The sequence below is a fragment of the Tasmannia lanceolata genome, unplaced genomic scaffold (genome assembly GCF_043159265.1).
Source record: "Tasmannia lanceolata isolate RefF3 unplaced genomic scaffold, GAP_Taslan_0.1 ptg000005l, whole genome shotgun sequence".
In the NCBI taxonomy this organism is placed as follows: Eukaryota; Viridiplantae; Streptophyta; class Magnoliopsida; order Canellales; family Winteraceae; genus Tasmannia; species Tasmannia lanceolata.
In genome coordinates, this window is record NW_027518682.1 from 5055985 (window position 1) to 5072656 (window position 16672).

The 16672-nt window shown below is 39.0% G+C and overlaps 2 protein-coding genes across 6 annotated transcripts; one reads left to right on the plus strand and one right to left on the minus strand.

The window, feature by feature from the left end:
- The first annotated feature begins 1470 nt into the window (after positions 1–1470).
- On the plus strand, positions 1471–4870 carry LOC143877194 (putative purine permease 11). Its single transcript, XM_077379093.1, has 2 exons — positions 1471–1718; positions 3307–4870. Exons 1-2 carry the CDS (start codon positions 1682–1684, stop codon positions 4401–4403), a joined length of 1134 nt encoding a protein of 377 aa, XP_077235208.1. The 5' UTR covers positions 1471–1681; the 3' UTR covers positions 4404–4870.
- LOC143877195 (UDP-N-acetylglucosamine transferase subunit ALG14-like protein) lies at positions 3056–14146 on the minus strand. Of its 5 annotated transcripts, none has more exons than XM_077379098.1 (9): positions 13333–14146; positions 12535–12818; positions 12313–12452; positions 8222–8371; positions 8047–8106; positions 7131–7331; positions 6959–7004; positions 6697–6808; positions 3056–4350 (listed from the first exon to the last, which is right to left on the minus strand). In XM_077379098.1, the coding sequence occupies exons 2-6, from the start codon at positions 12701–12703 to the stop codon at positions 7155–7157; spliced, it is 696 nt and encodes a 231-aa protein (XP_077235213.1). In that variant the 5' UTR covers positions 12704–12818; positions 13333–14146; the 3' UTR covers positions 3056–4350; positions 6697–6808; positions 6959–7004; positions 7131–7154. The 5 variants fall into 5 exon arrangements, with proteins under 5 accessions (XP_077235213.1, XP_077235209.1, XP_077235210.1 ...); XM_077379094.1 differs by lacking the exons at positions 3056–4350; positions 6697–6808 and adding an exon at positions 6387–6696 and having other exon boundaries at positions 13333–13585; positions 13662–14144; XM_077379095.1 differs by lacking the exon at positions 3056–4350 and having other exon boundaries at positions 6387–6808.
- Positions 14147–16672: the final 2526 nt, after the last annotated feature.

Sequence of the window (16672 nt, forward strand, 5' to 3'; positions counted from 1 at the left end):
GGGGTCGGGTCCAGGGTCTGGAGTCTGAGGCTGGAAAGCCCGCAATTGGTTGGTTTTCATAAATACGAAATACAAGAAAAAACCTAAAGAGATCTTTTTTGGTCCCATGTGTCGTGTGGATGTGATCGGATCCATTGATCCAATTGGGGACCGCAAGTTTGTCATGTGGATGTGATCGGATCCATTGATCCAACTGGGGACCGCAAGTTTGTCGTGTGGATGTGATCGGATCCATTGATCCAACTGGAGACCGCAAGTTTGATCTATTTTATCGACCCCACCTTGATCGGACAATCCTAGCTCTTTGATCAAACAAGCCCTGTTTATGACTTCACGTAGAAAAGCCAAACCATTTTTTTCTAGGCCTTTATCTTATGGATGGATGCCAGGTCAGCATGATCAACGGTCTTCAATACAATTACGTGTTGCTAGTGGGCCCCGCAAATTGATGTTTGCATTGATCCTGATTATGATTGTTCCCTTAGTCTGTCCTGAAATATAAACACCACAATATTATATGTAAATATATAACAAGAAAGCCCACCTTAAATTGGAATTTGCTAGGCAATATCACATAGAGCCATCTCGCAGCTCATTTTTTTAAGAGAACAGCCACCTCAGATGAATTAACTGAATAAGACAAAATCTTCTAAACAGTGACCCTTTGCTGCTGTTCTCTCCTCCAAAAGTGACCTGCGAAAATGGCTTTCCACGAAACTGATTAACAAACCCCTCATTAGGGCTGGCAACGGGGCAGACAGGGGCCGGATGTTGCATTCCCCGTCCCCGCTTCGGAGTGGAGAATCCCCGTCCCTACCCCGCAGGGAATATCTAATCCCCATCCCTTCCCCGCACAAAAAAATCCTCACCTCAAAAATGCTTTTTAACGCCCATAAAAAAGAAAAAGACAAGCCGTGTTTGTACACTTATCAAAATATGGTAGTGCCAAACTGCCAATATCACTAGCCTAAAAGAAATATTTACTGTTAACAAAAATTACTAAAACATTACTAAAATAAGAGGATATTGATAATGGCTTGCGTATTAAAATGGGGGCGGGGCGGGTCCCCACCCCATCCCCGCTTCGAGGAATTTTTTAAGTCCCCGTCCCCGCCACATCCCCCGCCCCGTGTGGGTGCGGGGCGGGGCAGATCCCTATTTTCACGGGTGAAATTGCCAGCCCTATCCCCCATTAATTTTTTGTAAAAATGGATGTTTACGGTGCTCCCGGGGCCCCACACCACTTGTTCACGCAATAAAGCCTAACTTGGAGACAAAATGAAAATGTCATTTCTTGCAATTTTTCTCATTGATTATATAATCCATTGGCGTTATCCTTAGTATAGTATATACATAACAAGAAGGTGATTGATTACCTCATAAAAGAACTATTTCCCTTCCTGCATGCAGGGTTTATCAATGCTATAAAAGAAACCTTACAATATGATAAGAACACCCGATGTTATGATCTCATGTAACAATCACAATCTCTCTCGATGGTAGCTTTCTTCCATTTGTTTTTGCTTCCATAAAGTCCATCAATCCCACGTAGAAGCAACTGACTTTTCAGGAGGTGATGTGTGTATATTAAAGAAAGAGATGCAAGGGCTCCTCAAAAGATCAGTCCCACTTCCCTACGTCAACCTCTTTATTTGCTTCTTCCTCTCTTTACTATTTTTCCATGGATGAGGTTCCACAAATGCAGCTCCATGTCAAAGGTCTCTCTCTCTCTCTCTCTCTCTCACACACACACACACACACACACTTGCCACCGGAACTGTGTACCTTCATGTTGACACATTATTTCCCGGGTGATGATATTTTCACACCCCCCTCCCAGCAGTACACATTCGCCCCCCTTTAAACGTGATTTTGACGTCAAAAAGCATTAAAGTTGCCCACTATTCATGTTATAAGGGGGGCGTACTGCAGAGGGGATGAAAATATCATCTCCCTTTTCCCCCGCAAAAGGGAAGTTATATATTCGCCCCCTTTTCTTCTCATTGAGAAAACGAGCTAATGCTCTTGGAAACATCAATTTACACATGTTTTGAGACTCTTTTTTATCAAAAAAATGTGTAAAATGATGTTTCCAAGAGCATTCAAATGTTCCTTGAGGACACTCGTTAGCAAAACCCAAAAGAAAAAAACGGCAGATGTACAAGTGGGGGCTACTTGCTCAATGATCCACTCTCATTGGACAATTCTAACCATCCAATTTGTTGTAGAAGCTTTCTAGATGAAAATAGAGCGCTAATTTTTTTATTTTTTTTACCATAAATGGAGGCTTAAGGCTGACTAATGGCCTGGGGTTTCGCTTGACAGCATGCCGTAAAATCATTGAACTCAAGAGAACACAGCGATTTGCACGTGAAGAATATAATATTTTTCCATCAGGACCATGATTAAATAGATTCAATGTGATCAGGAGTCTAGTGCCGAGCAATCCACTGAATAGTTGAAGTGTTAAAGGGTAAATATGAGCGGGTTAGAGCAGTCAGTAAGAAAACAAAGAAGCAACATATTTGAATTCACGGCCACAAATTAGAGGTTCAGCATCCCCCGATGGAAGTGAATTTTGCTGCATCACTCATCTATAACAACTTCTAACAGATAAATGGGTTGGATCATTGAACAGGTGGGCTACGATTAGTACTTCTATACTCGTTTTTAGAGCTTTTTTCGCAAAGAATCCATGAAGAAAGAAGAATGCTAAGAAGGCATTTGGAGGATGGGAAATGAAAGTACGACGAATAAAATTATCATAAATTATCCATGAAAAGTTCATGGAAAATAAGTTCCAGGTCTTGTAGGTTTGTAATTTCATGAAAAATAGTTTGCAAAAAATCCGAAGTGGATTGCACTGATTTTCTGTAAAAGTTTGGAAAAGAAAAAAAAATTCCTAGACTTCTCTGCTTTTTCGTTGTTTGATTACAAATGCAAAACAGTAAATTGCACCACCCTAGTTCAAGTTTTATCTTGAGTCACATTCAGTTTATAATTATAACCATACCATTTCCACCAAAATTGTGGAAATGAAAAAAAAAATCAGCAAGAGAAGTTTTTCCTACATTCCAAACAGAGCCTACGGTAATGAAAAAAAAAACAATGGAAATAAATTTTCATGAATTTCCAGCACTTGGTTCACTCTTTTTTCAGTATGTTTTTCCCAGAATTAAAACTTTCCCAGTTTTCTATGAAAATTTAAACCCTGCTAGACCTCTAGCAAACGCTTGAATGCTTTCCCAAACTCCATCCTATCCCAATGACGCTATTAATCCTCTGAACTTTCTGTATTCTGTTCAGTTGAAGAAGCACAGGAACCAACCTCACCCAACAGTGCAAATAACATCAGCCAATCACTACTCCCGAGTCGGGGACACTGGCAATGGCGGATCCTAGTGGCCCTCAGCATCGCCTTTTTTCTCTCCGGCAATTCCACAGGCACTCTCCTTGGGAGATTCTACTACAACAAAGGAGGAAACAGTAAATGGATGGCTACGCTCGTTCAATCAGCAGGCTTTCCAATTCTACTACTACCCTTATTACTCTCCCACTCCTCCCCCATCCCTTCTACAACCACCACCACCAAAACCCCACTTGTCACCATTGCCTTTCTCTACGTCTCTCTCGGAATAGTCATGACGTTTGACAATTTGATGTATTCATATGGACTTTTATACCTCCCTGTCTCTACCTATTCACTCATCTGCGCCACCCAATTGGCCTTCAACACGCTCTTCTCCTTCTTACTCAATTCTCAAAAGCTAACTCCCCTCACACTCAATTCTGTAGTCCTCCTCACCTTCTCTGCCTCCCTCCTTGTTGTTCATGCCAATCCAGCGGACCCCACAAGCACCTCTTCGAGGAACCACGCAATTGGATTCATGTGCACATTGGGTGCGTCTGCTACGTACTCGCTATTGCTTTCCCTCATACAGCTTTCCTTCCAAAAGATCCTCAAGAAGGAGACCTTGGTAGTGGTCTTAGAAATGCAAATTTACACTGCGGCTGTCGCCACTTTTGCTTGTGTAGTGGGGATTTTCGCCAGTGGCGAGTGGAAGAGTTTAAGGGGAGAGATGGGGAGGTTTGAGAAGGGTAGGTTGTCTTATGTGATGACTCTGGTTTGGACGGCGGTGGCTTGGCAGATTTCATCCATAGGTTGTTTGGGTTTGATTTTTGTGGTTTCATCTCTCTTCTCCACTGTCATCAGCACCTTGGCAACGCCCTTTGTTCCTATTCTGGCTGTGGTATTTTTCCATGACAAGATGGATGGGTTGAAGGTTGTGGCTATGCTATTGGCTCTTTGGGGGTTTCTTTCTTTTATCTATCAGCATTATCTTGACAGTTCTGAGATCAAGACAACAAAAATTGATGTTAATGACTCTAGTACCTCTACTTGAAGGTTGAATGATGAGCTTTCAAGTGAAATTGGTTTCAGGATTTTGTTTGGATCATCAAATTTAGTTACAGAAAAAGAAGAGATGCAGCCTCTGAACTTGGAGATTACTCTATGTTATAGTTGTTACTTATGTTGGATGACGTTGCCTTTGATTCTATTTGCAATTCTTATTCTGACTTTTTTGTCTTCACAGTAATTTGATTTAGGGTTTTTTAGTTTGATCTTTTTTCCTTTTTCTTTTTTTTTTTGAACGGGGGGTTTGCTAGTTTGATTGAAGTTTGTTAGATCTATGAGGAACGGAACTCAGAGTGATTGTCATGAATAAAATAAAAATACCATCTCTTACTGAGAACACCACAAGTACAATCGAATTCTCTGATTTTAGTTTCTCGTTTTCTTTATTTTTTTGGGTTGGAATATCCTCAGAATAGCAATTCAGGCAGTCAACCCCTACCTACACCATATGAGTGGAAGGTCTCAAGTGATTGGAACTAGGCACCTGGTGGGGCGCACAGAGGATAGTACAGTCAAGTATATCTCACTGATGGACAATTATTGGCATCTGACCAGTAGCCCGCAAATGGACCCAAAGGTTCAGCTGCAACAGAAGAAATTCCACAGATAGGACAGTAAATATAATTCAGCTGGTCCGACATTTCAGTGGCAGACCATCCAGATTGGAGACCACCTTCGCCAGCATTGAAGGATGGTGGGTAGGGAGGGGTTGAAGTATAAACTATGAAGACAATTCTCATTTGATATGGTTACATCAAACAAATTTCCACAGGAACGATAGTACTAAGTGTGCAAAATCCTTAATGCCACCCTCTACTTTAAGCTATGTTACTGGGATCAAATGCCAGAGGAACATGGATACAATATGCCTCAACTAACAGCCCCCACCCCTCATACAGCCTGCTCTGGTATGTTCTCTCACCGACTTTGGATGACAATAATAAAAAGTTTTGGCCTAGAGTGCCTAGAGTGAACATTTTAAAGTTCTATCAAAATAATATTACTAGAGCAGAATGGTGGACCATTCTGCGGAGTAGGACGGCATTGTGGAGGTTAGTGCCGTACGTGATTATTTGGCACCTTTAGAAAGAAAGAAATAACCACATTTTCAAAGAACAAAAGCACAGTTGTGGACAATTATTGCTCGATATCAAAGCATATCTAATAACATGGAACAGTAGAGGTAAGGATGCACCTAGTTATAATGTGGGCGAGAAACTAAGGAATTGGAAGGTATTTATTTTTGAAAAAAAGAAGCAAAAATTGGTGCAAAGATGAAGTCCGCGTCCTCCCGGGTAGACTAAATTGAACTTTGATGGATGTGCAAAAGGGAATCTGGGTCGGGCAGATATAGGTGGCCTCTTCCGGGATTCAAGTGGGAGTATCCTCTTATCATTTTCTGGACCAGCTGGTGTATTTGATGCCAATGAATCTGAAATAAAGGAACTCTGTGGGGTTTGATGTGGTTTGCGGCCAATGGATCCAGACGGCTAACTATTGTAGAGGAATCGACAAATGCCATAGCATGGCTAAGTAACAAGGCTGCTGGTCTGTGGACGGTAGCAGATATCATTAATGAAATTAGGGATTTAGTAGCATTAGTGGCACCAAAATTTCAGCAAAAACTAAGGTCAGCGAATGAAGACGCCGACAAATTGGCCAAAGAAGGGACTGAAAGGGAGCTCTTTATAACAGGGGCCGATCATGTAACTATCATTGTTAGGATTCGAAATCTACAAGGCAGAGTGGGGTTAGTTACCGGTTTTGGCAGCATTATGGAACTGCATAGGGGATTAATGTAGATGTTGGGTGTTGTCAGGGGCATCTTGTCCCCGTATTTCTGTAACAGGGTTGAATTACAAATAAAAGTGAACTTTCATAAAAAAGAGTGCATTCATTTAGGTGTTCAAAAATTTCGCTGTCAAGGGACATGATAAGAAACTTCAGCAGCCAAGATATCAAAAACTGATAACAGAAACTTTCAAATCAACATGAATTATTAATTTTCTATGCAAGATAATGTCTGCCACAATCAATAAGGCCATTAGACAACCGAAAAAGTTAGATTATCCAGGATCATGGTTTTACAATTAGTGGTCTTACCACTACACCAATAAATCAGTTGGCAATGAAAGCAAAATTTGAAAAACCCCACCTCTAGGGTTTCTCTTTGTCAAGATGGAGTGGCTTTGAGGTCCCACACAAAACATTCATCATTTAATCTTTAGAAGAGGACCATTGATAGAAATTCTAATGTCGGATGGTAGATGACCACCTACCTGATAGAATATCATATGGCCAATTAGTGATTTGCTTTTATCAAGATGTCCCAAAGCCAAGCCAATGGTCATGTGCGTGAACTGGCTTGTGGTAGTTTGGGGTTGCTCACACCTACCAAGACATGAAGAGATAAAGCTTAATCTATGCATGGCAAGCATTAGGGTATTGACTTAAAAACGACACTGAAAATATAATTTTACTTTGAAACCAAAAGCAAAACTTATTTGAGTGTAATTGAAGAAAAATATCTCACGAGGTTACCTGTTGGCCAACTCATGTTCCTGCATGTGTACTACTGTATAATATACTGTACACACACAAAATCAATGAATTGTCAGAAATATATTTGCTGAAAGGAGAGCCACTCAAAGATACTGATAAGTGATAATACTAAAAAATTGTGCCAGCAACTCGATGGACAAGAGAGAATTACCCATGTCAGCAAGAGCACAGTCAACTACATGAGACAACCAACATAATGAGCTCTAGGATATTTCCTTTGTAGTTGCGGCCATTGAACGAAGAACTGGTCAGCTAGGTGTGACTTGTATAGCAGCAGGCCACTGAGAGAGAGTTTCCTCACTCTCGCTATACTCTCAACATAAAAAATGGATGACCATCTAATACCAGCTACCTGCAGTTTAAGGAAGTTAAACATTAGGAAATGAGTTTCTAGTTCGTATTAAAAGATAAATATAATATGGTATTGGAACCAAATCAACCAATCAAAGATAGAAACATATTAAAGTTTCTAATATTAATTTCCATCCTCTTTTTCTATTGGGAAAAAGATTATACGCCTAAAAAATTCCAAACATTCATATTCATCAATTATAAGCAGGGATCCAGACTCGAACGAAACATTTTTTTTCATTGTTACCATAACAAATAAATAAAAGAGCGAGTATCCTTCAAATTTCGTGATTGAGCCATCCCAATAAACTCCTGGAATCCTTCTTCTTTTTTGATAAATGAACTACTGGAATCAAATCTGAATTGCCAATAATCATTCAACAGTAACAGGATACTGGAGCAGGAGAGGGAACAACATATAGAAAAGAATCTAAGCACCCTGCAATTGTGAAGTTCTAGATATTCATGGAACTATATTGGAAACACCTAAGGTTCACATCATGCAGGCCAAGGCATTCATACAGCAATCACTTAGAAGGAAGATCCATTTCTTGGAAAAATCAAACTGAATATCTAAATCTAGCAAAAATAGTGGTACTCTAGTGCTCTTATTAATATGGTGAATGAACTGTTTCATTTGGAATGAATAAGTCATCTTCATCCAATGGAAAAAAGACATACAATGTGAAATGAATTCCAACACATTGAATGCTAACCTTAAAAAGGAATGCAGCTACACAGAGCGGAATGCAAGTGCCAGGGCCATTGCAGACAATCTGACAAATTTGACAAGCACCCAACATCATCTCAATTGAGTAAAGAATGCTGTAACTTAAATTCCAATTGAAATAATTAAACGATGAAGCAAGAGTAACAAGACAGCACCAATACCACTTGAGGTCTGATTTTAAATGTTAGCCACAGGGCATGAACCATAGCAATTAGAGTTGTCCAGATAGAAGTCAAATAAGATTGACCCACTTCGCGGCTTCGATAAATCTGCAAGAACTGATCAACCTTTATCATCTTCTCTGCACCTGTCTGCATCAAAAATTGATTTCTGAAGATAAGCCAGAAAACTAGAGGTATTGCAAATTTCAGGTTTATTAGATCAGAAGTAAAGTAACAAGCAACATTGACATGTAACCATAGCTAGAGGTGTCTCATTCAGAAAGAATTTCCAATTCCAATTGAGAATTAACAAAATGAAGCAGAGGATCATGGGAAGAAATCAGTCTCTTTTATTGGGAAGTGTTGCAAGATGCTGCAGGTCTAAGCAGTGTTCTTGGCATTTGTATTTACATTAGGGAAATGATATCTCCCCCCCCCCCCCCCCCCCTGGGTTAGCGGTTTCTGTGAGAATGGTTCACTGCTTGAGGATAAATCCACCCCCTTTAACATGTTTCTTTGCCTCTAAAACTTAACGGATAAAATTAAAGGGGAAGATTTTATCTGTCAGAGAGGGGGGGGGGATATCATTCCCCTTTACATTATCATTACTTACTGTTAATTCTGATTAGAGATTGTCTGCTTCACTGGTGAATCTTTTGTGATTTAAATTACATGTTTTGCATTAGAGACAATTATCTCTTGGCTTTCAAGACTGCTGACAGCATGGAGGCACAATATAAAGGTGTTTAGCAATAGTTGGGACATACATGGTAGTAGACCCTAGTAGAGGCAGAATACGTCCTCCACAAGTCAGGTAGTGATGGTTGAAACAAAACAACAGATGTAAATTGAATGACATTTTTTTAGCTATTGTACAAAACTGAAAAGTAAGCCTTGTTTTGTAATGCATATTGAGTGGTCTATTTGTTGATCAAAGTTGACACAGTATAAAGCTTTTGCATTCTTACATAGTGATATTTAGTTTACTTATTCGTGCATGTCTGTTACTTATACTGGTGCAATGAATGAGACTTTATAAATAAACGCAAAAAACAACAACAACAACAATTCCAAAGGGGAAAAATTCAGCCCTCAAGCAAAAGTGGGCAGAGGTCCACATCACAGCATATAGGATTCTACCATAGGCAACCAAACCGGTGCACATGCCATTGGAAATTCATATTGGGAAGTCGACACATTGGTGCTGCTTGAAATGACGGACACTTGGTCTATATACGATTCAAAAAAACTGTCCATATTGCCCACAAGATGACAAATAAATTTGGATTTATGTGTGAAAAATGGTAACAGATTGAGGTCAGAAAGTCGTCAGCTCACAGTGGCACCATGGTAGAATATGGAAATCATGTAAAATAAAGATCAAAATCCTTCATGGGAATGATGTTGATGGTTTGAAAATTGTAAGTGGACATGTGCAGAATAAACCCAGAAGGTACTACAATCAGATTTTCTAGTGAGAGAAGGTTGGGCATCATGTGCTTAATGTCTGAACCAACACCTTGGAGCCCGAACGGCAGTGGAATTATAAAGACTCATAATATGCAAAGGTCACATAAAGGCTTGACTCATCCCCCAGCCACCCCCCCCCCCCCCCCCCCCCCCCCCCCCCCCACCCCGAAAAAATAAACCACTACTGTTGGGTTGAAATCAGTATATCTAGTTGCAGAAAGCAGGTATTGGAGCGCGAGCAATTTCAGAAGTGGGGGTGAAAAAAATGGTTGTTGTGAAAAAAATCAAAATAGAAGAGATTTGGAAGCAAGAGAATATTTCAGTATAAGATCCCAGCAATTAAACCAGTATCCCAAACGATTAAGGTTTCAAAGCAGAGCTACCGTGATTAAGTCTTTCTCACTAACTAAGAACTCAGTGACGATTCAGGACATAACTAAAGATTGTAACCTCAAACAATGAAGCATTCTGACACAGATATCCAATTACACATCAGATTCCAGAGCAGCAGAGCTGGAGTTCCTATCTACAGTTTGGGATGAGGGCTCATTCCAAACTTTCCTTATATCCGTGGAAGAGTTCTTACACAGTTTTTAAATCTACTATTATGAGGATAAAAACTTTGTGCAAGAATGCTTCCGCCACAGATATGATTGGATTGACCAATTATGAAGACAGAAACAGTGTGTAAGAAATATTCCATAGATGATAGATGTCATTCAAAAAAAAAATTCCATAGATATGACTGATATGAGTTTTGAGAGTTCTAGTCTTACTTAGATGAGTTAAAGTTATCCATAAAGCTTCACACAATGCTGAGGCAAAATTACATTCTTCTATAGGAAAGGTGGATTGAACCTGGAATATACTAAATTAGAATGGAGATCTCGATCTAGTAAGAAAATAGAAACTCAGAGCATAATTTTTTGGAAAAGTGAACACTTGGAATATGCTTTTGAAAAGTTCAAGTCTGCCCTTTGTTTACCTTGGGGGTTGGTTTTGAGAAACTCTTACCATACATCATCTTGCAAGAGATGCAACAAATTCGTCCAACATACACGTCCATAAAATTTCAAGGCATTTCCGATGTAACAAATTTTTATAAATCAACAGAGATGAAAAATCAAGCAAAGTATAAGCTTATTGCAATTTCCAGTTTTGAGCTCTTTTCGCACATGTCTGGCATCTCAGCATCTCTGGACAAAAGAACCTGGATTTTCTTCATTGTTACTTTGTTGGAATGTTGACTTGATTTCAATCATATCATACATGTGGTTTTGTAAGCTGTGGTTATGTAATGATGGCAAAAATGGTCAAAGTTTAGAAACCTACTGCCGTGTGCCGATAACTAAAAGAAATTAAAGAATTCAAAAAAGTAAACTGCCACTGCAGATTTTGCATTAGGCTCTCTAAAAGGACCAATGAGGCTAAGGATTACAGGATAACATAAGTGCATGCGTGTATGCACTTGTGCGTGCTCAATAAAATAGATTGAAAGGGGGTCTTTAATGAATAGCCACTAGTTTTCAGTACCAAAAAAACTGATTGAAGGCAACTCACAAGATGCCATTCAGAAATGAAACCTAAGTATCCAAGCCAAACAGTTGTGGTGCAGCAAAATCAAAGCAATCAAATCTCAAGGTTTTGGAGCAAGGACCTGGACTAAGATTTGAGGTATCCAACATAAAGGTAGTGGGCTATATGATAAACTAGCTAAATTTTATTTGGTTGTCTCGCTGAGGAGTACTGAAATCCATTTCCATTGAAGAGAAGGAACGGGTTTCTACTCACAAAGAATATTATGATCATGGTTTGAATTTTCACCGAAACCAACACGAAACGATCGAAATGTTTCTGTTTCTGTCCCCACTGATACAATACCGAAACCAAAACGTATATCGAAACCAAAATCAGAAGTGCATTAGCAGTATATTGTATCAATATATGTTATACATTTATATGAATAGCATGTGAAATGTGGTGTATGTATTACAAATATTTATATGAATTACAAGTGAAATGTGGTGTCTATTACATTAGCAGGTATGTACGACAATGCATTTCAGTAGGTGTTCAATGTTATTAAACCATTATGGGTGTCTGTCTCACTTATGTGATGGTTTCTAAGAGTATGCGTGCTTATTCTAGCATTTCCTGAAGTTTCATCTTAAAATTATATCATTTGCATATGTTTCCATATATTTTCGTGATTTTATAGGATTTCCATCTAAATTTCTAACCAAAACCAAAATGTTTCCATTTCCGTGGCACCAAAACCAAAGCTGAAACCGAGATTTATAACCTTGATTATGGCTTCTTTTGCACAAACAATAAAAATAGAGCCCAAGTAAAGGCAAGAGATTTCTCACAAGCATAAAAAAGACTCCAAAAGTCCAGTCACTAGTTACCTATGCAACAGGTAAGTTACATGATTTCATGCGAGGAGTAATAAAACCTTTATCCACTTTATCATACAAATAGACAGGTAAGCAGACTCATAATTATCATGGAGCTAGAAAAAAGAACAAAACTGGCAAGAAAAGTGTAATGCTTTTCACCAAAGATTCAAGAAACAAATAAGCATACAAAATCAAGATATTCAGGAATGAAATGAAATGGACCTGAGGAATCAAGGATTCTTCCAACAGCTGAGCTTTCTGAAGACTCATACTATCAGTTGCAGCAGCAACATAAAATCTTGGTGTAAACCTGTCCTTTTGAAGCACGTTTATAAGATTAAGCATCTCAGCCGTGTGACCCCCTGCTTCATCCAAAAGGATGGAGATGATGAGAACTACAATTAATATGATGATGATGATGATATGAAAGATGAACGAACATACCAGAGCCAAGTATAATGAGAGTCCTAACGGGTTGTGGAGATGAAGTGCGAAGAGGCTTCCCACTATGGTATAATACATAAGCAAGACGAATCATGATAACGATGAAGATGCTTGTGAAAATGATTGGAAGCATCAATTTAGGGAAGCAATGTCCATTGCCCTTCTCCATGGCAACTAGGGATAGTTTCAAACAGCGCTCTTTGCTAATTTGGAGTTAAATTCAAATAAATATTTCTTCAACTAACAATAATTTGCAGGTCCTTCACCTCCCAAAATATCTGCATATGTAATCTCCACATAAAACTAATAAAAAAATCTACTAAAACCCCAAAATTAAGAAGGAAAACAAAGATCATGCTTCTAGTGAGTGGAACTAGTAAAATTAAGAACAAGGAAGTTACCAAAAATGGAAAATTCTAGAAAAATAACTATTGCGATAGAAGCTACGGATTATATCAAAAGAATGCAAGCCCTCCACTTGGAATAAATTATTTCTAACACAACAAAATTCAAGGAGATAAAATAGAAAAGGAATACAATTAATCCTCATCATCTTGAACAAATAAAATGCAATTGTCAATAAATTCAATCGTGATTTCGCAAGTTCGTTGATTCCTTCATCGTTGTTACGAGATAAAAAAAATCTCTAAATGAAATCCGTGTATAAATAGGCCTTGACATACCGAGAAATCGGATTCTTAGATTTACTAGGGTTTGAATGGTTTCAAATATTCATTTAGTTATAAATATTGAGAGAGAGAGAGAGAGAGAGAGAGAGAGAGAGAAATTTTGGCATACCTTGCCTGAGAATAGACAGAGTAACCGGGATCGGTACCGGAAAACCCCCTCTGTCGCCGGAATTCTTTCCTCCTAAAAATCTAAAGCAGCTCCAATTCTACTATGATCTGAGAAGCAGCACATCAAACCCTGATGGCTTTGTTTTTCGATGGGCTCCCCCGGCGCAAGTTAGAAAATTTTCGAATCTAATAGGTGCAACCTGCTGGACCCCACTCCATAGATGAACGGTTCCGATCATGGAACATGGGAGCTTCTGTAGACGAACGGAAAGAAAGTGATATGTGATATTTCCACCCTCTATTACTACTGGAGTTCTGGTATCCAGTTACCTTATGGTGCCAAGATGCACGCATTTTCAAGATAGGACAAATAAATTTGAGTGGAATGGACGAAATAATCATGCGGTGTTAAGCAATCCTAGCCCTTCAATAGCGTCACCACGGCATAAGATTTTGTGACATTGGCCCATATAATGAATACTCTGAATCAGGGACGGACTTTTATGAAAACCAAACCAAAATGTACAACACCCATCCACCCACATATCACCAACACCCAATAACCAAGCCATTATATCAGAACCACCAATGTAAAAAGCCATAATCTTTAAAATCAGTGCAATAACCCATAACCTGCAAGTCCATTGTAAAAAGCCCAAAAAATCCAAACCCAAATCTACAAAAAGACCCAAAAAATACTTCAAAATCAATGAAATAACCCCAAAATGTGCAACTTCATTGCAAATATCCCAACAAATCCTAACCCAGTGTAGAAAAAGACCCAAAAAAACTTCAAAATCAGTAAAATAGCTCATAATTTGCAACTCCAGTCTAAAAACCCCAAAAATCCGAACCCTAGTGTAGAAAAACACCCAAAAAAAATCAAACTGAGTGAAATAACCCAAAATCTGCAACCCGTTGCAAATACCCAAAAAATCTGAACCTAAATGTACAAAAAGATCCCAAAAAACTTATAAAAAAGTGCAATATCCCATAATCTGCTACTCCATTGCAAAAAGCCCAAAAAGCAGAACCCTACTGTACAAGAACACCCAAATAAACTTCAAAATCATAGCAGTAACCCAAAATCTGCAAACCCATTTCAAATACCCCAAATTTCCGAACCCATCGATACAAAAAAAACCCCAAAAAAGTCACAAACTCAAGCCAATAATCTAAAATCAGCAACCCTAAACTGAGAAGCAACAAACAAAAAAAAGATTCAAAGAGTATACCAGAAGATCCGAAGAGTATGAGAGAGAGAGAGACAGAAAGAGAGAGAAGAAAAACGAGCTACTGGAGATGATTGTCTGCAAAAAATCAAAAGAAAAAATGAGAGAGAGAGAGAGAGAGAGAGAGAGAGAGACGGAGCGTAAGAGAGCTGGAGGGAGAGAGGTACCTTGCGTTGCTAGAGAACGGTTTGCCGGATAAGAACGTCTAACCGGAGAAGATGAGTTGAAGAGGGAGGGTTTCTTGCTTCGTGACTTGTGAAAAGTGAGGCCCGATGAATTTTCTCGCGCTGGAAAAAAACGAATCTCGCAGTTTTTTATGGGAAAGTAAAACGCGTATTTGCGAGAAACCAACGTTTCCACGTATTTTTTTATTTAATGCCACGTGGGTATTTACTTTTTCTCAAGCAACCAAGTGAACACCCACAAATCATGTTTCTCGGGAAAAAAACCCTATTTTCCTTTCCTTTCTCGTATTGGGAAAGCAAGTGAACATGGTGGTTAAGACCATCTTATGACGATGATTTAGGCATTGAAACCTATTTACGTTTTCGCCCAACAAATGAACGTTTTGGATCATCATATGAAGTGGGCCCCATAGTTTTCTTTTAAAATACTAGACTTCATTAGGGAATTATTGGGATTCTCAAACTAGAAAGCAATACTTTTTTCCCGGGGCTGGAATTTATTAAATCACTACGAATCTTAGGGCCACACTGTGCATGGGTCTAAAATGGTGGGCCCCACGCATCGAACATGAGGTGTAAATAGTGGGCCCCACTGCATTCAAATATAAGGTGTAAATTGTGGGCTCTACTGTATGCATGATTTGGGAGGAGATCGTGTGCCCCATCTATCAAAACACGAAGTGTCAAATGGTGGGCCCCAACATGCTATAACAACCATTCTCTGCCCCTTCTAGACCAAAATCTTGGCTCCGCCATTGCTCTGAATTCTGCTCCGACTTCCAATACATTTAGGGGCCGTTTAGAATCTTTAGATACACGGATTTTAGAATCTTAGATTTCCTCAAAATTGTAGATGGGAGACAAGAGAAGAAAGAGACCAGCCATCGTTTTTTGTTTTCTTGCCCTTCTTTCCTACAGGAAGAGAGCAGGAGATTGCACCATGTTTCTAGGTTTTAGAAATCTCATCATGGGGAGAGATTTCTAAAACCTGGATTTCTTCCTTAAATCCAAGAAACAATGTCAGGACAACATACAACAAACTGATCATTAACCTTCTTTTACACTATTTTCAAACTAAAACCAGGATTCTAAAATCAGCATATCCAAACGGCCGCTTATAAGTCTTCTCCCATCCCCCTTCCTCTCACTCTCTACCTCTTTCTAAACTGGATTACGTTTTAAGCTTTAGGAAGTATATCGAACCCCCTCATTTAACCCTTAGGGGCCGTTTGGATACGTGGATTTTGGAATCTAGGGTTTCTTCAAAATTGTAGCTAAGAGACGAGAAGAAGCGGACCAGCCGTCGTTTTTGACTCGTTTTTTACTTCTCGCCCTTCTTCCGTCAGCAAGAGAGTAGCAGCTCCTACCATATTTCCAGATTTTAGAAATCTCAAGATGCAGGAGAGATTTCTAAAATCTGATTTCCTTACTTAAAATCCAAGAAAAGCTCTCAGAACAGCAACATCAGCTTAATCATGAACCTGCTTTTACACTGTTTTCAAACTAAAAGCCAGGATTCTAAAACTGAGTATCCAAACAGGCCCGTTTGGATACGCGGATTTTAGAATACATGTTTTTAGTTTGAAAACAATGTAAAAGCGGGTTCATGATCAAGTTGTTGTATGCTATCCTGACAGTGTTTCTTGGATATTAAGTAAGAAATTCCGGTTTTAGAAATCTCTCTCTGCATCCTGAGATTTCTAAAACTTGGAAATATGGGAGGAGCTGCTACTCCTGTGCTGACGGAAAGAAGGCCGATAAGTAAAAAAGAGTAAAAAATGACAGCTGGTCCGCTTCTTCTCTTGTCTCTTAGCTATAATTTTGAAGAAATCCCGGAATTCTAAAATCCGCGTATCCAAACGGCCCTTTAAAATCAATCCCTCTCCTATTTACTATGCTACCCCTACTTAAGTAATTCTAATTA

Excerpts from the sequence above, each read along its gene's own strand:
- LOC143877194 (XM_077379093.1), top strand. The coding sequence starts at position 1,682 with ATGGATGAGGTTCCACAAATGCAGCTCCATGTCAAAG. Across the intron at positions 1,719-3,306 it reads AATGCAGCTCCATGTCAAAG|TTGAAGAAGCACAGGAACCA; the intron begins GTCTCTCTCTCT and ends TATTCTGTTCAG.
- LOC143877195 (XM_077379098.1), bottom strand. The coding sequence starts at position 12,703 with ATGGAGAAGGGCAATGGACATTGCTTCCCTAAATTGATGCTTCCAATC. Across the intron at positions 12,453-12,534 it reads TCTCATTATACTTGGCTCTG|GGGGTCACACGGCTGAGATG; the intron begins GTATGTTCGTTC and ends TGGATGAAGCAG. Across the intron at positions 7,332-8,046 it reads TAGCTGCATTCCTTTTTAAG|GTAGCTGGTATTAGATGGTC; the intron begins GTTAGCATTCAA and ends CTTAAACTGCAG.